We start from the raw sequence: 22374 nt of genomic DNA, 5'->3' as shown, positions 1-22374 counted from the left end.
AGTTCTTTCACAGTGTCCATATATTTTCTTCTTTGCCTTCCTCTTCCGCGTTTCCCAGGCGTACGGCCTTGTAAAGTAAGGCATTCTATTTCTCCCTTTCTGATGACATGGACCAGGAATTTAAAGTTTCCTCTCATTTAATGTTCTCATTAAAGATCTTTTTGTATGGGCACGTTGGAGTACTGTCTCATTAGTTACCCTATATAAAATATATGATATTTTCAGCATTCTCCTAAGAAACCACATTTCTGTTGCTTCTCAGTTTCTTTGGAGTTCTGCTGTTATAGTCCATGTTTCGGAAGCATACAGCAGGATTGACCAGATGTAACATTTTAGTAGCCTAAGCCTTGTTGCCATAGAAATGCGTGTGTTGGTAAAAATGGGTTTCATTTTTTGGAAGTTGGTTTTGGCAATGACAATTCTTCTTTTTATTTCTACTTTACTTCTAGCATCTTGTGATATAAAGCTACCAAGGTAATTAAAGCTGGTCTTTTGTTCAATCTCTTGGTTACCGATGTACAACTGGCAGTTGGGAATAACCTGCTGTTTTGATATTACCATACGTTTGTCTTTTTTTTTTACAATTGATGGTTAGACCAAAATCTGCACTTGTTTGTACTGCTTTGTCTAGGAGGATTTGTAGGTCTTCTGCAGCACTTGCTATTAGGGTGGTATCGTCTGCATAGCTTATATTGTTGATGTTAACACCTCCAATTTTTATCCCATCTAGGTCTTCTATTTCTCTGAGAATCATTTCACTATAGATATTAAATAATTCCGGTGAGGCAACACATCCCTGTCTAACTCCCCTTTGAATTTTAGTCCAACTGCTTATATTATCATCAACTTTTACCGCTGTCATTTGGTTCCAATATAAATTTTGAAGCAGTTGTTGGTCCCTTCCGTCAATGTTTAGTTTAGTGAGAATTTGAAATATTTTTCATGTAGCACTTTGTCGAATGCTTTAGTGAAATCAATAAAACATAAAAAGACATCATTTTGATATTCAATTGTCTTTTCTGAAAGCATTCGTAGTATGAAAATTGTGTTCCTAGTTTCTCTATCCTCAGTAAACCCATATTGTAGTTTAGATGTTTCTGGCCTTAACTTGTTCTTAGTTCGACTCAGAACAATTCTCAACAAAATCTTTATTATGTGACTCATCAGACTGATTGTTCTATAATTTTCGCAGTCAATAGTTCCAGGAATTTCTGGCAGAGTTATAAATACTGATTTCAAGAGATCGTCAGGCAATACAGCGGACTCATATATGCCATTAAACAGTTCAAAAAGAATATCTATGCCCAGATCTTCTAGGGCTTGTATCATTTCCAATGAAATTTCATCAGGTCCAGTGGCTTTACCATGTTTCATGCTTTTCATTGCTTTAGTTATTTCTTCTTTAGTATTAGGTGGGCCAGAATTAGGGTGTTTAATATCTGGGGGTTCCCCTCTATTATCTTCAAAAAGCTGCTCTATATACTGAATCCACCTCTCACATACTTTATCTGGATCTGTTAGTATGGATCCGTCTGCTGATCTTACGCATCCTGTAGAGGAGGTTTTCGTAATTCTAGTAATTTCCTTAATTTTCTTGTGCATTTCTTTGCTGTTGTTAATCTGGCCTTCTACTTCATTGCATTTTTGATTCAGCCATTCTTCCTTTGCAATATTGCACAATCGTCTGGTCTGTCTGTCTAGCTCTCTGTATTGCACTTCATTATTCCTCACTAACCTTCTTTGTTCCATCAGATCTAGAATTTCTTTGGTTAGCCACCCCTTGTTGGTGTGTTGGATTTCTTGTACTGGGATTATCTCCTCTGCTGATTGCTGTATAGCATATTTAAATCTGTCCCAAATAGATGTTGTTTTGTTTTCGTTGAGGTGTTCTGCATACTTAGAGTTGTTGCTTAAGTATGCTATCATTTTTGATTTCTCCCAGCATATACTTCTTTCTCTTTTTTCCACGTTTCAGTTTCTTTCATTTAGTTTTGATGGTAGCTATGACTGGATGGTGATCTGAACCACAGTCTGCTCTTGGGTAGGCTTGAGAATTTGTGATATTACTTCTAAAGCGTTCATTGATGGTAATGAAATCTGTTTGATTCCTTGTTCTATCTCCCGGGCTAATCCAAGTACACAATCTACGTGGATGGTTTTTATACCAAGCATTGGTGATCACTTGGTTGTTTCTGACACATCAATCAGAAAACCTTCCTCCATTTTCATTTTTCTTCCCTAATCCAAAAGGTCCTATGGTGTTATCAACCCTTTCCTGTCCAACTTTGGAGTTAAAATCTCCCATGACTAGTTTTATATCCTGAGATTTACATTGCTCATAAGCACTGTCGAGATCTTCACAAAACTTCCCCGTACACCACTGAAACCAGAGCAGCCGGAAGAAACCGCCACGGTCATGAGGTGAACGCACAATTCCCTACAGACAGCTGTGGAATTGAACTCTAATGGCGTTATGCTGACTGCTGTGTTAGCACACTTCCCAAAGGAGCTTTGAAGGGAAGGTCAGCACAGAACTCTGAAACTCTCACAGAAACAGTGAAAATGGCTTTTATTGGCCAAGGTTCGTAGAGCAGGTGGGTCACACTGGAACAGCAGAGTGCGATAAGTGAGCATCACACTGCCTGGCGAGCACCAGTGTTGACAGGAGATGAAGACAGATGTTGATGGTAGATAGGAACAGACGTTCCCTAGGCTGTGCAGTTTTCTGTGGAAAAGAATGCAGAGGGGAGACTTAAAGATGTAAAAACTTAGGAAACATGCTCGATTTTGCACCTTTGGCAGACGGGGAGAGGTTTTCAAAGGTTGCCATGTCACAAACCTACCTGCAAATGGAGATTAAGGAGTCAAGCAGGAAGTTCCTCACAATCACGAAGGACTGTTCCAGTATAATCATCTCGTCTTTGGTGTCACATCAGCTCCAGCAACAAATGGGTTAGCCAAAAGGTTTATGCAAACCTTCAAGTCCATTAAAGCTATGGACAAGGGGGACATTTCTTTACAGCACAAGGTGGACAACTTCCTTTTTGTGTATCAGAACTCTGTTCATGCAACAACAAATCAAACACCTGCAATGCTGCTCGTGAACAGGAACGTGAGATCTCGCATAGACCTCCTGAAGCCAGACCTCTGGAGGGAAACGCAGAGTAAACAGTTCAGCCAGTTGCCCAACTGAAGTAGTAAGGAGCTTTGAGATTGGACAGGAAATCCTAGTCACAGTCATAGTCATACTTCATTGATCCTGAGGGAAATTGGTTTTCGTTACAGTTGAACCAGCCAAGAATAGAGTATAAATAAAGCAATATAAAACCATAAATAATTAAATAGTAATATGTAAATTATGCCAGGAAATAAGTCCAGGACCAGCCTATTGGCTCAGGGTGTCTGACCCTCCAAGGGAGGAGTTGTAAAGTTTGATGGCCACAGGCAGGAATGACTTCCTATGACGCTCTGTGCTGCATCTCGGAGGAATGAGTCTCTGGCTGAATGTACTCCTGTGCCCACCCAGTCCATTATGTAGTGGATGGGAGACATTGTCCAGGATGGCATGCAACTTGGACAGCATCCTCTTTTCAGACGCCACAGTCAGACAGTCCAGTTCCATCCCCACAACATCACTGGCCTTACGAATGAGTTTGTTGATTCTGTTGGTGTCTGCTACCCTCAGCCTGCTGCCCCAGCACACAACAGCAAACATGATCGCACTGGCCACCACAGACTGGTAGAACATCCTCAACATCGTCCAGCAGGTGTAGCGTGTGATTACCGAGAAGGCAAGTGGACACCTGGTAGGATAGCTGCTAGAAATGGACCACTGATGTGCACAGTGGATGTTGGAGATCAGACATGGAGATGTCATGTGGACCAGATACTGGATGCTTAACCGAAGAGCACACCCAAGTCAACTGCATCCAACAAGATACTGACACCAACATGACACGGGAAACCGACACCTACCAAATCTGATGCCAGTCCACAATCCCAGAGGAGCTATCCTGAAAGAAGCACAGCACCACCCAAAAGACTGAACCTTTAGAACAGTGAAATCAGTTATGGACTGTTAATTGTCAAAGCATGTTTATTTGGAATATGGTCAGACTGTTTCAAGATGACAGGAAGGCAACAGTAACTCAAGTAACCACACTTTACAACAGTGGTGTGCAGAAAAGCATCTCTGAACACACAACACATCAAACCTTGAAGTGGACGGGCTACAGCAGCAGAAGACCATGAACATACACTCAATGGCCACTGTATTAGGGGCAGTAGGTGCCTAATAAAGTGGAACTGAGTTAATGTTGACAAGTTACCAGGAAGCACCTTTCACATGGTCCGTGATCACCAGCAATTTCTCAAGGGGAAATACAATTAGATAACAAATGCTTCCTTGTAAGCATCTGCTAGATTCTAAGATTTATTATGTTAAGATTTAGCCTAATCCTCCCTCACCATAACCTTAAATGTCCTTGCTTTTCTACATTTGAGAATTCTAACATAACTTGCTGCCACATTCCAAAAGGGAGTGTTTAAAGGATGTTCACTTTAACTCTAAAGAATCTATCAGATTGTTTCGATACTACCCAACTTGCAACTACCATCAAAAGGGATGTAAATCCACGTAAGACCACAAGACATGGGAGTAGAATAAGGCCATTCAGCCCATCAGGTCTACTTCACCATTCCATCACAGCTGGTTTACTATCCCTCTCAACCCCATTCTCCTGCCTTCTCCCCGTAACCTTTGACACCCTGACTGATCAAGAACCTTTAAATATACTCAGTGATTTGGCCTCCCCAGCCATCTATGACAATGAATTTTACAGATTCACCACCCTCTGGCTAAAGAAGTTTGTCACCTCTGTTCTAAATGGATGTTTGAGGCTGTGCCCTCTGGTCCTAGACTCTCCCACTACAGGAAACATCTTCACATCCATTCTATTGAGGCCTTTCAATAATCCAAAGAGCAAAAAGAATGAAAGAGAAAATTGTTGTTTTACCAAATTTTCATTGGCGAGTCGCATAACTTCCTGTTGTAAACCACCCTCCACATTTTCCTCCAGTAACAGCCGCCGTGAACGCGCAAACCATTGGCGCTGCTTTTCGAAATTCTCCCTCTCCTCGCGTGCTTTGCTTCGAAAAGCTTCCATTTCCTTCACGTGCCGATCCTTCTCTGCTCGCAACTGGTCCACAAGCAGCCTGCAAAATGGGGAAAAACATTTACCTCAGCCGAGAGGCTGGTGAAGCTGTGGAATTTATTCCCACAGACGGCTGCGCAGGCCAAGTCATTGGGTGGAGGTCGACAGGTTCTTGATTAGTCAGGGCATGAAGGGATACAGGGAGAAGGCAGGAGACTGGGATTGAGAGGGATAATAAATCAGCCATGATGAAAAGGCAGAGCAGACTCGATGGGCCAAATGGCCTAATTCTGTCCCGGTGCCTGATGGTCCTATGGGACAACGCCTCACCAGCCCAACGTTTTTCATTTCTGTTCCTTTTGTGTGCAGTTGACAGATGAGCTTCCACTCAGAAACAAAGTGAGACGCTAAATAAAATGAAGGCTCATTTGTGGGACCACACAGATGAAACGTTGGGTAGCAAAAAAGTAGCTTTAACAACATGCTCAGGAACAAACTTCCTGAAAATAAAAGTGCTGACAGGAGCTGCTTTGTGACGAACAGGGTATATTTATGGCAACTGGAGCAGATGGTGCCAGCAGTAACTGTAGAAACGTCTCCAAGATGCCTGGGAGTACAAACAGCACTGCAGCAGATTAACCATCCACCGAAGCAGCACTTAAATAAGGAACAAAGAGATTCTGCAGACGCTGGAAATCCAGAGCAGCACACACAAAATGCTGGGGGGACCCAGCAGCTCAGGCAGCGTCTATGGAAAGGCAGGAACATTATTTTCGCCAATGTCCAGTAATTTCTTTTAACCTCACCCCCTTCCCTCTTCAATTCCCCACTCTGGCCTCTTACCTCTTCTCTTCAGTTGTCTTTCACCTCTCCCTGGTGCCCCCGCTCCTTCCTTTTCTCCTATGGCCCACTCTCCTCTCCTGTCAGATTCCTTCTTCTCCAGCCCTTTACCTTTCCCACCTATCACCTCCCTTCTTACTTCATTCCCCCGTCCCCCACCCACCTGGCTTCACCTCTCACCTTCCAGCTTGTTCTCCTTCCCCTCTCCCCACCTTCCCATTCTGACAACTTCCCCTCTCCCCACCTTCCCATTCTGACATCTTCCCCCTTCCTTTCCAGTCTTAATGAAGGGCCTCGGCCTGAAACGTCGACTGTTTATTCACTTCCACAGATGCTGCCTGACCAGCTGAGTTCCTCCAGCATTTTGTGTGTTACTTAAAGAAACTGGCTGGACAACTCATGCTAATATCACAAACAATACTTTTCTCTCCAATGCAGAATACTTATTATATAGAGTAATGGAGCATTACAGCATGGAAATGCGTCCTTTGGCCCATCTAGTCCATGCTGGACCGTTATTCTGCCTAGTCCCATCGACCTGCCGCTGCACCATAGCCCTCCACACCCATCCCATCCAAATATTTACCCAAGTTTCTCTTAAATGTTGCAGTTGAACCTGTATCAGAATGCAGGGGGACCTCATCAGGAGGCAGGATCTTACGGAGGGGAACAAACAGTCGACGTTTTGGGCCAAGACCCTTCAGACATTTGGAAGGTGGATGCTTGAGGGGTGACCTGTCATGAGGGGTGTAGATTAGTGAGTGAAATCTCTCCCTCCACCCCTCCCAAAGGAATGGGAACGAGAAACTTCAGGGCACAGGTTTAAAGTGAGAGTTGAAAGATTTAAAGGGAGCCCGAGGGGCACCTCCCTCATGCAGAGGGAGGGAAGTATAATGGGATGAGCGGTCAGAGGAAGTAGCTGGGGCAGGTATAACATTTGAAAGGGTTTAGGTGAATGGGGGTCAGATAGGAGCACCTTAATAGATAATGTGAACCGGTGAAACTGGAGATCGAGGCCTGGAGTTCAGTGGTCACTGTATCCTGGGATCCATGCGAAGGATCGAATTGGAAATCTGGAAGTCAAACGATTGGCAGAGTCTGCGAATCTCTGGGAGTCCACTGGGGAGGTCAAAGCCTGGAGCCTGCAGGCCCAAGTCTGTGTCTGCTGGTGGCCTGTCCTAGGCTTAAAGGACTATGTATACGTGTGGATGGCAGGGAAGAATGAGGCTTATTCTGGACTTCCAAAGAAACTCAAGGTCAATATCACCAGATTCATTAAAAGTACTCTACATAGTCATCTGTCTGTGAGCCAGAGAGCTTGTGTGTGCCTGCCTGAGGTGGTGATGTATTCAATCGCACCAATCAGCCTCTCTCTGTGCTACTACTATCAGGTGCGAGGTGCAGGCTACACTCACCTCAGGGTTAAACTGGCTCAGAGACTCTGCTGTTCATGTTCTGTGTATTATTTGTTTATTTTTTATTGTCTGCACAATCTGACTTTTTCCCCGCACATTGGATGTTTGTTGGTCTTCGTTGTATGAGTTGTTTTGTGGATTCTATTAAGTTTCTTTGTTTTGTGGCTGCCTGCAAGAAGACGAATCTCAAGGTTGTATATGGTATTCATACACTGAAAATAAATATACTTGGAACTTTGAAAGGGAAAACTCAACAGACAAAGTAAATCTGGTGCCCTATTTCCTAATATCTGCCTGCAGAGCACGGGTTCCCAACCTTTTTTTATGCTGTGTCCAGGGTGCAACCCCCACCATGGGGCGTAGTCTCTAAAAAATTATCTCAATAAAAAAAATCAAGCTAATTTACCCAGACCAAGGGATAAATTCAAGGTATGTACAAGAAAGAAACACACACTGTTTTTGCTGCCATTTTGCAATACTTAATTTTTAATACACATTTCTTATTGTAATTTATAGTATTTTATGTATTACATTGCAATGCTGCCACAAAACAACAAATTTCACAACTTAGTGTTATCAAACCTGATTCTGAATTGCTAGTGGACTTGCATTTTAAATAATTTTTTTAAAGCACTTAGAAGCTCTGGTGTAACTTCATTTTCAGATGCTTCGCCGATTACGATAGCCAGCCTCTAAACACCAGATCCTTGCTGTGAATTCATAGCCAGGAGGACCGAGACCTGTGATTTGATTACTGCTCTGTGAAATCTCTTCCAGGGATTCCTACCCTGAAGAAGTTTAAATCTTTCCTTCGACAGGAGTTCAGTGAAACTCTCTCTCACTGCTCCCCCGCTGTGATCCCTGCTGCTCTCCAACTCTTTGACCATGTGCTTACCCAGACCAGCTACTACAGCCATGTATCCTTTCTGGGAACATGTCTTCACCACCAGCTTATACCACACCGTTTCCAGATTCATTTCCAAGCTAACACCTTATATTCCATTTGGGTGTGTTCATCCATCTTCGTCGATGAGGACCTCGACACCATTATGATGGTATCGAGACTAGCGCGTGATTTGGATTTAAGTGAGGGAGAGTTGCGCAGCGTCAGCCTCACTCTCTCTTCCCAATTCCCATCTGGATCCAGTGGCAAGACGGAGTCTAGACGGCTGGAGATGGGACTAGGCGCAGTGGGTGACTAGGACGTCTTCTGTGTCTTGTCCTGCTCTACATGATCCACGACGCTTGCAGAGACCGCCTTCTTGACCGTTGGACCTTCCATAGGTCTCGTCCGCTCAATCGGCCGGAGTCTGTCTTCACATGCTGGGATAGACAACTCCCTATCTCACTGAGGGTTTGAGACCCATCGGCTACCCTCACCTGGTTTAGACGGCTTGTCGAAGCCGTAGCCCGGGGTGTGGCCGCTGTCGCATGCAAACAGTTATGGGGAGGCACAGGTGAGAGCTGAGTGCCAGGTAGGGACCAAAGGTGGACTAACCGCCTTGAAAATTCTATTTGGGTAACTTCCAACCGAGTGGCATGAACATCAATTTCTCAAACTTCCGTAATGCCTCCCACCCCCCTCTCCTATTTCACCAGTCCCCACCCCCTTTTCCCTCCCTCACCTCATCTCCTTGTCCACCCATCACCTCCCTCTGGTGCTCCTCCCCCTTTTTCTTTCTTCCATGGCCTTCTATCTCTTTCACCAATCAACTTCCCAGCTCTGTACTTCATTCCCCCCACCTCCAAATTTCACCAATCACCTGGTGGTTCCCTCCCCTCCCCGCACCTTTTAAATCCACGCCTCAGCTTTTTTTCTCCAGTCCTGCCGAAGGGTGTCAGCCTGAAGCGTCAACTGTACTTTTTCTTCCCCCCGTAGACACTTCCTGGTCTGCTGAGTTCCTCCAGCATTTTGTGCACACTGCTCGACATTTCTTCATAGAGAATGAGGACTAATCACCAGGGCATGCTCCCCTGCACCTTTAACTGGTACAGAATGAGTTACTGATAGTGAGAGATGATACTGCTGCAAAGTAGATAGGAGGTGGTTGGCAAAGGGAGGCAGCTGGGATACAAATGTGGGCGAATGAATGTGCATCTTAATTAGACCAGAAGGCTGACAAATAAATTACATCCAAACTGAGAGATTGCAAATTAGAGCAGATGAAATCAACGTCAAATCAAATACTGAAAGGAAACACTGAATTTTAAATCAGGACAAAAATAAGCAAATTTTACATTGAAATTGTACATTAAAATTTCCAGCTAAAAGGGGGTTGACTGGGAGTAATTGATATTGATGAGAGGGGTACAGAGGCTGACCAAACAGATGATTTCTTGTATTGTAAGAACAGACAGCACCGCATATGTTTCAATAAATTCTATCCAAATGAAAGGCAGCATCCATCAGTAAGGACCCTCATCACCCAGGACATGCCCTCTTCTCATTACTACCATCAGGGAGAAGGTACAGGAGCCTGAAGATACATGCTTAATTTTTATGAACAGTTTCTTCCCCTCCACCTCAGATTTCTGAATGGACATTGAATTAAACCATGAACATTGCCTCACTATTTTTGCAATACTTGCTTAATTTGTTAATACTCGTTTCTTATTGTAATTTATAATTTATAGTACTTTTTTTAATGTATCACACTGTAGTGCTGCCGCACAACACTGAATTTCATGATACATGTCAGTGACATCAAACTGATTCTGAACTGTGAGAGGAATTGCATTTTAAATGATGAATTTTTTGACCAAACTCAGAGGCCATGGCGTAACCTTGCTGTACTATCTACAGCGTGGGCAAATTAACACCACACACATCAAATGATAAAGATGAGATTTATTTGTCACACGTACACCAAAACATACAGTGAAATGTGTTGTTTGCATCAACGGCCAACACAGTCCAAAGATGTGGTGGGGGCTACTTTATCAGTTCCTGTCAGTCACCGTATGTACAGACACTCCTGTACCCAATGTTACTTTATGAACACACAATCTATGTATATAAGCTATCAAATTTTTAAATATTGTTTTATTATTATTGTTCTTTATCTTAGTTTTTTGTGCTGCATCAGATCCAGAGAAACAATTATTTTGTTCTCCTTCACACTTGCGAAATGGAAATGACATTTAACAATCTTGGATCTAAGTGTCACCACGCTTCGAGCTCCAACATAGCATGACCACAACTCACTGACCCCAACCTGAACATCTTTGGAATGCGGGTGGAAACTGGAGCACCCACATGGTCACAGGGACAAAGTACAAATTCCTTACGGACAGTGGTGGGGATTAAACACCGACCGCTGGTGTAGCAAAATGTTACTGTAACTGCCCACTGGTTTTACAGAAATGTTCAAGGATTATGGCTGAGGGTAAGAACTGATCCATCGGTCGATGGGTCAGTAAGTCTGCAGTAGTGTAGATAATTGGGTCGAGGAATTGTGTGAAGGCATGGCAGTGCCTCTACTTTCTTAGGAGTCTTCAGAGACTCAAGAGTGACATCTAAAACTTTAGCAAACTTTTATAGATGTGTGGTGGAGAAATTAGTGACTGGCTGAATCATGGCCCAGTATGGAAACGATAACAAGATGAGAGAACGAAGGGAAAACCTCAAGGACACGCTGATCACAAAATTATACATACACCTATCCATGTCCTCGTTTACTCACTTGTTGGCAACACGGACTGCATCATAAGCACATCGCAGATCATCCTCAGACATCTTATTTCCGTCTTTGGGTAATCCAAAGATATCGGCCATGGTAGCCTACAAACAGGAAAAACTCTGTTAATTGCAGGATATGTAGGTGATAGAAAGGGACCAAGGAGGAAAGGCAATGTATTCAGGTTAGTCTAAACTGTACAGCATTTATTCAAACAACCCAAATCAGGGGTTCCCACCTAGCATCCACAAACCTCTTCCTTAACGGTATTAGTTCATGGCATAAAAAAGGTTGGGAACCCTTGACATAAATAAACTAACTGAGTTTGACAGACAATACTCTCAAAAAGGAAATGACACCATTGTTTGCATCTCTTCCCTTAAAAGGGACCTGCTTAAAATGCAACTCAATTTGCGACTCACCTCAGGAGTTATCAAGATTGTTTCATGTCTTTTCCAGTACACAAGTGTAAATGCAGCACAAAAGAAACACACGGTAAGATATAAATTCATAAGATAGCTTATATATGTAGATTGATTTTATGCTCATAAAGTGGTGATAGGAACAGGAGTGTCTGTACATGAGGTGACCGACAGGAAATGATAAAGTAGTGGTGGTTGGGGGTGTGGAGGGGTGGGTTAGTGGAGGGAGGTGTTTATCGGCCTTACTGCTTGGGGAACCCAACTGTTTTCGAGTCTGGTGTTGGTGGTGTGGATGCTAGGTAGCCTCCTCCCTGATGGGCGTGGGACAAACAGTCCATGAGCAGGGTGGGTGGGATCCTTTATGATGTTACTGGTAAATACCAATAATTTGAAGTACTTATTCACTTGGAGTTAACGTAACATGAAGCCATCAGCTTGTTGTTCTCCCATCAAAACTTTTGTCATTGCATCTAAGAGCAACTCTGCAGCAACATATAACATAGAACAGTACAGGCTCTTAAACGTGCCTAATTTATCCGCCTCTACCACACCCATGGCAGGGTTCCGTGCATCTGCCAATCTGTATATTAAAAAAAAAACTTGCATCTGACATCTCCCTAAATATTCCTCCAATCATCTTAAAATTATGCCCCCTGGCATTGGCCGTTTCACCCTGAGAAAACTGTCTCCAGCTGTCCACTCAAATGAGACCTCTTATTCTATCAAGTCACCTTTCATCCTCCTTCACTCCGAAGAGAAAAGCCTTAGCTTGCTCAACCAATCCTCGTAGGACCTGCTCTCTGATTCAGACAGCCACCTGGTGAGAATCTTCTGCACCCTAAACCTTCCACATCTTTCCCATCATGAGGCAATGAACACAATATTGTGGTCTAACCAGCTGTTATAGAGTTGCAACATTACCTCGAGGCCCTTGAGTTCAATTCCCTTTGCACTTTAGATGGTTTGCATTTATTTTATTGATCAATTATTAAATAGTCAGGTTAAGGTTATATTGATTGTAAATACAGTATGTGAATTGGAACTTTCATTACTGCAATCCTGCACCCGTTCTAAAGTTTTCATATCCTTCCTGTCAAAGCAAATCACTGAGGATATCTCAGAGATCAAGTAGAATACCCACCTTATTTTTCATTGCCTCAGCCTTTTTTTCTGCCGTAATGAGTTGAGATTTTAGCCAGACCAGTTCCCCTTTAAGCATTTCAGCCTCTTTGGTAGCTGTTTTCAGTTGGAGCAGTAAATGACAGCTGGCATCCTTTTGATCTCTGGTCTCACTTGCAGGATGACTAACCTTTCTTAGCTGGATGAGTTGATCCTTTAGTTCCTGGTTCTCATTTTCAAGTTCTTGACACTAGCAAACATTTTAAGCACATTATTATAAAAGCTCATATTTACTCTACACCAAATATTAAAAACAAAACAAATTAACCCAACAAATGTCAGCTATCAAGATTTGGTATGGAGCTTCACTGTTCACATGGAAAGGGGACAGTTGCAGGTTAAATACTCAGTGGCCATGTTATTAGGTACTCCGATACCGTCTGCCCATCCCCTTCAAGGTTTGACGTGCTGCGCATTCAGAGATGCTCTTTGGCACACCACTGTTGTAGCGTGTGGTTATTTGAGTTACTGTCACCTTCCTGTCAGCTTGAACTAGTCTCCCCACTCACCTCTGACCTTTCTCATTAACAAGGCACAGACCTGCCACTGACTGGGCGATTTTTGGTTTTCCACACCGTTCTCTGCAAACTCTAGACACTGTTGTGCATGAAAATCCCAAGAGACCAGCAGTTTCAGAGGGACTCAAACTACCCCGTCTGGCACTGATAATCATTCCACAGTCAAGCAACACACATCAAAGTTGCTGGAGAACGCAGCAGGCCAGGAAGCATTTCTAGGAAGAGGTACAGTCGATGTTTCGGGCCAAGACCCTTCGTCAGGACTAACTGAAAGAAGAGCTAGTAAGAGATTTGAAAGTGGGAGGGGGAGGGGGAGATCCGAAATGATAGGAGAAGCCAGGAGGGGGAGGGATGGAGCCAAGGGAGAAAGAAAAGGGGGAGGGGGGAAGCCCAGTGGATGAGCAAGGGGTATAGTCAGACGGACAGAGGGAGAAAAAGGAGAGAGAGAGAAAGAATGTGTGTATATAAATAAATAACGGGTGGGGTACAAGGGGGAGGTGGGGCATTAGCGGAAGTTTGAGAAGTCAATGTTCATGCCATCAGGTTGGAGGCTACCCAGACGGAATATAAGGTGTTGTTCCTCCAATGAGTGTGGCTTCATCTTTACAGTAGAGGAGGCCATGGATAGATGATCACAAAATGGTCATATCCCTTTTGCCAATCAATTGTCCAGCTCTTGGCTCCATCCCTCCCCCTCCTGTCTTCTCCTATCATTTCGGATCTCCCCCTCCCCCTTTCAAATCTCTTACTAGCTCTTCTTTCAGTTAGTCCTGACGAAGCTTCTCGGCCCGAAACATCGACTGTACCTCTTCCTAGAGATGCTGCCTGGTCTGCTGCGTTCACCAGCAACTTTTATGTGTGTTGCTTGAAATTCCAGCATCTGCAGATTTGCTCGTGATTCCACAGTCAAAGTCACTTAGATCACATTTCTTCCTCATTCTGATGTTCAGGCTAAACAACAACCAAACCACCTCCAAGTGGACCACAACCTTGTCGCAGGGTTTGTGTCTCTCAATAACCTGGAGAGCTATGTTGGTTGGAGTCAGGGCCTTGTGTTTTGCTCTTGGTAGGGTTGCCCATGCCAAACAGGTCAAAGGGCAGAGGCCAGACTAAGAGTGGTCCACTTGGTCTTCTAGGTTAGGGGTTCAGCTCAGGGTTATCAACCCTGACCAGTCAAAACAAAAAATTATGGGAACAGCAATGAAGAATCCTTCTATATCTGTGTGTGATGGTATGGACAGACAGAGATGAAGGATCTTCGTTGTCATCCTAAACGCCAGCAGTGTAGCAAGCAGTTTAAAAAAAACACAAACCTCTTGACCATGTCTGCATACCTTTATGCATTGAGTTGCTGCCACGATTGGCTGGTTAGATATTTGCATTAAGGAGGTGCACCTAATAAAGTGGCCACCAAATGTGTAGGCCTTCATCGTTTACAGGCAAAGGCAGTTGAACTCAAACAATTCAATCACATTATATATTCAATCATCCTTTCCAGAGGGCACTTGAAAGTACCACTTGGTTTATTATTGTCATATGTACTGAGGTACAGTGAAAATCTTTGTTTTGCATGCCACCCATACAGATCATTTCATTACAACAGTGAATTGAGGTAGCACAGGGGAAGATAACAGAACACAGAATAAAGTGTTACAGTTACAGAGAAAGTGCAATGAAGGCAGACAATAAGGTGCAAGATCATAGCAAGGTAGACTGAGAGGTCAAGAGTCCATCTTATTGTACTACAACAATAGTCTTGTAACAGGGGAGAAAAGCTGTCCTTGAGCCTGGTCCTATGTGCTTTCAAGCATTTGCATCTTCTGCCCAATGGGAGAGGGTAGGAGAGAAAATGTCTGGGGGTGGGGTCTTTGATTATGCTGGCAGCTTTACCAAGGCAGTGAGAAGTGGGGACAGAGCTCAAGAGTTGTGTTTTGTTGGCATAGATTGAAGGCCAATAACAACTGAATTGACTTTATTCCTTACATCCTTCATACACGAGTAAAAATCTTTACGTTACGTCTCCGTCTAAATGTGCAATTTATAGTAATTTATAATAAATAGTATGTACAACAGGATAGTCAATGTAACAAAGAAATACGGTTGTATCAGCATGAATTAATCAGTCTGATGGCCTGGTGGAAGAAGCTGTCCCGGAGCCTGGTGGTCCTGGATTTTATGATGCAGTACCGTTTCCCGGATGGTAGCAGCTGGATTAGTTTGTGGTTGGGGGTGACTTGGGTCCCCAGTGATCCTTCAGGCCCTTTTTACACACCTGTCTTTGTAAATGTCCTGAGTGGAATTGGTTTATTATTGTCACGTGCTGAGATAGAGTGAAAAATACACCTTGCATCCTGTTCATACATGCTGGGACATAATTAGTGGGATACTGCAAGGATCAGCACTTGGCCCTCAGTTATTTTTAACTTTAATTAATGACTTAAGAAAACTGGTTTATTATCACATGTACTGAGATACAGTGAAAATCTCACCTTGCCTACTGTTCATACGGATCAGTCATTACCCAGTGCATTGAGGTAGAACAAGGCAAATCAATAATAATGCGGAAAGAGTATAACAGCTACAGGTGGAATGCAAGGTCTTGAAGCTTGGCAACAAGTTGGTGGGAGACCTGCTGCGATGGGGATAACACGGTTCCTACATAGAAAACCTACAGGACCTTTGGCCCACAAAGTTGTGCTGAACATGTCACCACCTTAGAAATTACTAGGCTTACCCATAGCCCTCTATTTTTCTAAGCTCCATGTACCTATCCAAAAGTCTCTTAAAAGACCCCATCATCTCAGCCTCCACCACCGTTGCTGGCAGCCCATTCCACGCACTCACCACTCTCTGAGTAAAACACTTACCCCTGACATCTCCTCTGTACCTACTCCCCAGCACCTTAAACCTGTGTCCTCTTGTGGCAACCATTTCAGCCCTTGGAAAAAGCCTCTGACTATCCACACGATCAATGCCTCTCATCTTATACACTTCTATCAGGTCACCACTCATCCTCCATTGCTCCAAGGAAAAAAGGCCAAGTTCATTCAACCTGTTTTCATAAAGCACGCTCCCCAGTCCAGGTAACATCCTTGTAAATCTCCTCTGCACCCTTTCTATGGCTTCCACATCCTTCCTGCAGTGAGGTGACCAGAACTGAGCACAGTACTCCAAGTGGGGTCTGACCAGAGTCCTATAAAGCTGCAACATTACCTCTCGGCTCCTAACTTCAATTCCATGATTAATGAAGGCCAATACACTGTATGCCTTCTTAACCACAAAGTCAACCTGCACAGCTGCTTTGAGTGTCCTATGGACTCAGACCCCAAGATCCCTCTGATCCTCCACACTGCCAAGAGTCTTACCATTAATACTATATTCTGCCATCATATTTGACCTACCAAAATGAACCACCTCACACTTATCTGGGTTGAATTCCATCTGCCACTTCTCAGCCTAGTTTTGCATCCTATCAATGTCCCGCTGTAAACTCTGACAGCCCTCCACACTATCCACAACACCTCCAACCTTTGTGTCGTCAGCAAACTTACTAACCCATCCCTCCACTTCCTCATCCAGGTCATTCATAAAAAATCACAAAGAGTAAGGGTCCCAGAACCAATCCCTGAGGCACACCACTTGTCACCAACCTCCATGCAGAATATGACCCGTCTACAACCACTCTTTCCTTTCTGTGGGCAAGCCAGTTCTGGATCCACAAAACAATGTCCCCTTGGATCCGATGCCTCCTTACTTTCTCAATAAGCCTTGCATGAGGTACCCTATCAAATGCCTTGCTGAAATCCATATACACTACATCTACTGTTCAACCTTCATCAATGTGTTTAGTCACATCCTCAAAAAAATTCAATCAGGCTCGTAAGGCACGACCTGCTCTTGACAAAGCCATGCTGACTATTCCTTATCATATTATGCCTCTCCAAATGTTCATATATCCTGCCTCTCAGGATCTTCTCCATCAACTTACCAACCACTGAAGTAAGACTCACTGGTCTATAATTTCCAGGGTTATCTCTACTCCCTTTCTTGAATAAGGGAACAACATCTGCAACCCTCCAACCCTCCGGAACCTCTCCCGTCCCCATTGATGATTCAAAGATCATCCGCCAGAGGCTCAGCAATCTCCTCCCTCGCCTCCAACATTAGCCTGGGGTACATCTCATCCGGTCCCGGCAACTTATCCAACTTGATGCTTTCCAAAAGCTCCAGCACATCCTCTTTCTTAATATCTACATGCTCAAGCTTTTTAGTCTGCTGCAAGTCATCCCTACAATCACCAAGATCCTTTTCCATAGTGAATACTGAAGTATTCATTAAGTACCTCTGCTATTTCCTTCAGTTCCATACACACTTTTCCACTGTCACACTTGATAGGTCCTTTTCTTTCACGTCTTATCCTCTTGCTCTTCACATACTTGTAGAATGCCTTGGGGTTTTCCTTAATCCTGCCCACCAAGGCCTTCTCATGGCCCCTTCTGGCTCTCCTAATTTCCTTTTTAAGCTCCTTCCTGTAATCTTATAATCTTCTAGATCTCTAACATTACCTAGCTCTCTGAACCTTTTGTAAGCTTTTCTTCTTGACTAGATTTACTACAGCCTTTGTACACTACGGTTCCTGTACCCTACCATAACTTCCCTGTCTCATTGGAATGTACCTGTGCAGAACTCCACACAAATATCCCCTGAACATTTGCCACATTTCTTTGGTACTTTTCCCTGAGAACATCTGTTCCCAATTTAAGCTTCCAAGTTCCTGTCTCATAGCCTCAGAATTCCCCTTACTCCAATTAAACGCTTTTCTAACTTGTCTAATCCTATCTCTCTCCAATGCTATTGTAAAGGAGATAGAATTATGATCACTATCTCCAAAATGTTCTCCCACTGAGAGATCTGATGCCTGACCAGGTTCATTTCCCAATACGAAATCAAGTACTCTCTTCCTCTTGTAGGCTTATCTACATATTGTGTCAAGAAACCTTCCTGAACATACCTAACAAACTTCACCCCATCTAAACCCCTCACTCTAGGAAGATGCCAATCGATATTTGGGAAATTAAAATCTCCCATCACGACAACTCTGTTATTATTACACCTTTCCAGGATCTGTTTCCCTATCTGTTCCTCGATATCCCTGTTACTATTGGGCGGCCTATAAAAAAACCCCCAGAAAATTTATTGACCCCTTCCTGTTCCTAACCTCCACCCACAGAGACTCCATAGACAATACCTCCATGACGTCCACCTTTTCTGCAGCCGTAACACTATCCCTGATCAACAGTGCCACGCCCCCACCTCTTTTGTCTCCCTCCCTGTCCTTTCTGAAACATCTAAAACCCAGCACTTGAAGTAACCATTCCTGTCCCTGAGCCATCCAAGTCTCTGTAATGGCCACAACATCATAGCTCCAAGTACTGATCCACGCTCTAAGCTCATCCGCTTTGTTCACACTACTCCTTGCGTTAAAATACACATCTCAAACCGTCCATCTGAGCACATCCCTTCACTATCACCTGCCTGTCCTCCCTCTTGCATTGTCTACAAGCTTTCTCTATTTGTGAGCCAACTGCCTCTTCCCCAGTCTCTTCAGTTTAGTTCCCACCCCCCAACAATTCTAGTTTAAACTCTCCCCAATAGCCTTAGCGAACCTCCCCGCCAGGATATCGGTCCCCCTCAGATTCATGTGCAACGCGTCCGTTTTGTACAGGTCACACCTGCCCCAAAAGAGGTCCCAATGATCCAGAAATCTGAATCCCTGCCCCCTGCCCCAATCCCTCAGCCACGCATTTATCCTCCACCTCATTCTATTCCTATACTCACTGTCACATGACACAGGCAATAATCCCGAGATTACTACCTTTGCGATCCTGTTTCTCAACTTCCTTCCTAACTCCCTGTCGTCTTTTTTCAGGACCTCTTCCCTTTTCCTACCTATGTCATTGGTACCAATATGTACCACGGCCTCTGGCTGTTCTCCCTCCCACTGCAGGATATCTTGGACGCGATCTGAAACATCCCGGACCCTGGCACCTGGGAGGCAAACTGCCATCCAAGTTTCTTTCCTGTGTCCACAGAATCACCTGACTGACCCTCTAACTATAGAGTCCCCTAACAATACTGCCTTCCTCTTCCTTTCCCCACCCTTCTGCAGCCAGATCTGGAGAAACAGTGTGCAGATAAAAAATTAGCAAGTGGAGATTAACGTCGGAAAATCCTGAATGTCAATAACAGGAATCAAAAGGTGGACGGGAGGCACCTACAGCTGAACGGAAGACAGTAGTCACCTGCCGGTGAACAGAGGAAGGAATGTCATGTCCTTACAGCAAGGCAACACATTACCAGCCAACTGCAGCTACCTGTTGGGAAGGTAATTGGCCCTTACCGCACAGGGTTAGAGGTTACAAAGAGACAATTATAGTCATCATTGGGCAGGACGCTGGCTAAGCCAACCTGAGGTCGAGTGCAGGGTTTTGGTCCCATTGGCTTATAAATAGAATTGGTTTACAATTGTGACACAGACAAAATTCTTGAGAAACTCAGCAGGTCAGGCAGCATCTTTGGAAAGGAATAAACAGTCGATGTTTTGGGCGGAGACCCTTCACCTGTTCTGGAAAGGGAGGGAGAAGAAGCCAGATTAAGAAGGTGGGGGAAGAGAAAGGGGAGCTGATAGGTGGAAACGGTGAAAGGCTGAAGGAGGAACAATAGGAGAGCCGAGTGGACCATGGGAGAAAGGGAAGGAGGGTTGGCACCGGGGGTGGTGATAGGCAGGTAAGGAGAGAACAGTTGCAGCATCTGCAGAATCACTTGTGTTTATGGCTTATCATTGTTACATGTATCATTGGCACAGAAGCTTGTCTTGCGTACTGCTTAAACAGATCAAACTACACAGCGCAATGAAATAGAACAAGGTAGAACAATAGCAATGCAGAATGAAATTTAACACCTACAGAGAAAGTGCAGTACAGGTAAACAAGAAGATTTTAAAGAGAGATTATGAGGTCATGAGTCAATTTTTATCGTACTAGGGAACCATTCAATAGTCATAACAGTGGGATATTAAACCCTCTCTTCTCCCCTGCCCATTTCCACTCCACCACCTTCTTCCAAAGTCCACAGTCCCCTCCTATCAGATTCCTCCTTCTTTAGCCCTATACCTCCTCCACCTATCACATCCCAGCATCTTCCTTCATCCCCATTTCCCCCAACCCCTCTCAACCATCACCTGCCAGCTTGTACTCCTCTCCCTCACCTTCTTATTCTGGCTTTTGCCCCCCCTTTCTTTTCAGCCCTGATGAAGAGTCTCAGCCCCAAGCATTGACTGTTTATTCCCCGCCATAGATGCAGCCTGACCTAGTGAGTTCCTCCAGCATTAACAGCGTGAGGGAATGTGTGAGAGTATGATGCTCGGCATTCCCAGTATCTGTTGAATCTCTTCCTTAAGACCATAAGGTACAGGAGCAGAATTAGGCCATTTGGCCCATTGAGTCTGCCCCACCATTTCATCACGCTGATCCAATTGTCCTCTCAGTCCCAGTCTCCTGCCTTCTCCCCGTATCCCTTCATGTCCTGACATGAATCCATCAACCTCCACCTTAAATGCACCCAATGACTTGGCCTCCATAGCTGACTATAGCAACAAGTTCCACAGATTCTCCACCACCTGGCTAAAGAAGGTCCTCCTTATCTCCATTCTATCTGGATGTCCCTCTATTCTGAGGCTGTGTCCTCTGGTCTTAGACTCTCCCACCATAGGAAACATCCTGTCCACATCCACTCTATTGAGGCCTTTCAATATTCAATAGGTCTCTCCAATGAGGTCACCCCTCATCCTTCTAAATTCCAGTGAGTAGAGGTCCAGAGCCAACAAACACTCCTCATATGATAAGCCCGTCATTCCTGGAAACATTTTCATGAACCACCTTTGAACCCCTCCACTGTCAGCACATCCTTCGTTAGATACACACTCCACATTGAGGAGTTGGAGCTGGATGAACTCTGGATCATTCGAGAGGCTGAAGGGGTAATAGTTAGGATTTATAGAGGGGTAGTTCACCCAAAGTGCAGGACACAGGAGACTGGGTGACAGCCAGGAAGGGGAAAGGGGTTAAGGAGCCAGTGCAGAGTACCCCTGTGGCCATCCCCCTCAACAACAGGTGTATCACTTTGGATAGCGATGGAGGAGGGAAAATGACCTGACAGAGGAAAGTCACAGTGGTCGGGTCTCTGGTACGGAGTCTGGCTCTGTGATGCAGAAGGGAAGGGGTAAGAAGAGGCACACTGTGGTGGTAGGAGCTTCGTTAGTTAGTGGAACAGACAGGAGGTTCTGTGAGTGAGAATGAGATTCCCAGATGGTATGTTGCCTCCCAGGTGTCAGGGTCCAGGACATCTTGGATCAAGTCCTCAGCATTCTGGAGTGGGAAGGTGAACAGCCAGAGGTCACGATTCATGTAGGTACCAATTTCATGAGTGGGATAAATGACTAGGCTCTGTATAGGGAGTACAGGAAGTTAGGTGCTAAATTAAAGGGCAGGACTTCCAGATTTGCGATCTCAAGATTGCTACCTGTGCTACATGCTCGTGAGGCTAGAACTAGGAAGATTATGCTGTTTAATACGTGGCTAAGTACTTGGCGTAGGAGGGAGGGCATAAGGTTTTTGGATCATTGGGCTCTGTTCCAGGGAAGGTGGGACCTCTACAGAAGGGATAGTTTCCACTTGAGCTGGAGGGGGACTAATATCCCAACAGGAGTATTTGCTAATGCTGCAAAGTGGGGTTTAAACTAAAAGTATTGTAGGAAAGGTGGATGATAGTACTGAAGAAGAGGTAGCTGGTTGAGAAGCAGAGACAATGTGTAGTGAGCAGAGGCAGGGCAGAATTGAAGTCAACAGAATGAGCTGCAACGTAGAAGGTGAACAAAATTGAAAAGGGTTATATATAGGACTGAAGGTGTTATGTTTGAATACACACAGTATACAGAATAAGGTGGATGAACTTGTAGCTCAGTTGCAGATTGGCAGCTATGATGTTGTAGGCATCACAGAATCATAACTGAAAGAAGATTATAACTGGGAGCTCAATGTCCAAGGATACACATTGTATCAAAAGGACAGGCAGGAAAGGCAGAGGGGGCGGTGTTGCTCTGTTGGTAAAAA

General features: G+C 44.3%; 1 protein-coding gene across 1 annotated transcript in view; it reads right to left on the bottom strand.

The window, feature by feature from the left end:
• The window catches only part of LOC134337496 (unconventional myosin-Va-like), a 175412-nt gene that overhangs the window by 41577 nt on the left and 111461 nt on the right, over positions 1-22374 (bottom strand). The window contains exons 26-28 of the mRNA XM_063032562.1: positions 12649-12876; positions 11092-11189; positions 5016-5214 (exon numbers count right to left, since the gene is read on the bottom strand). Of these exons, the coding sequence (XP_062888632.1) occupies positions 5016-5214; positions 11092-11189; positions 12649-12876 (525 nt within the window). The remainder of the gene's footprint in view (positions 1-5015; positions 5215-11091; positions 11190-12648; positions 12877-22374) is intronic.

This window comes from Mobula hypostoma, chromosome 24 (assembly GCF_963921235.1).
Source record: "Mobula hypostoma chromosome 24, sMobHyp1.1, whole genome shotgun sequence".
Classification (NCBI taxonomy): domain Eukaryota; kingdom Metazoa; phylum Chordata; class Chondrichthyes; order Myliobatiformes; family Myliobatidae; genus Mobula; species Mobula hypostoma.
The sequence above is the reverse complement of the archived record's forward strand: the minus strand, read 5'-3'. Positions and strand labels throughout refer to the sequence as shown.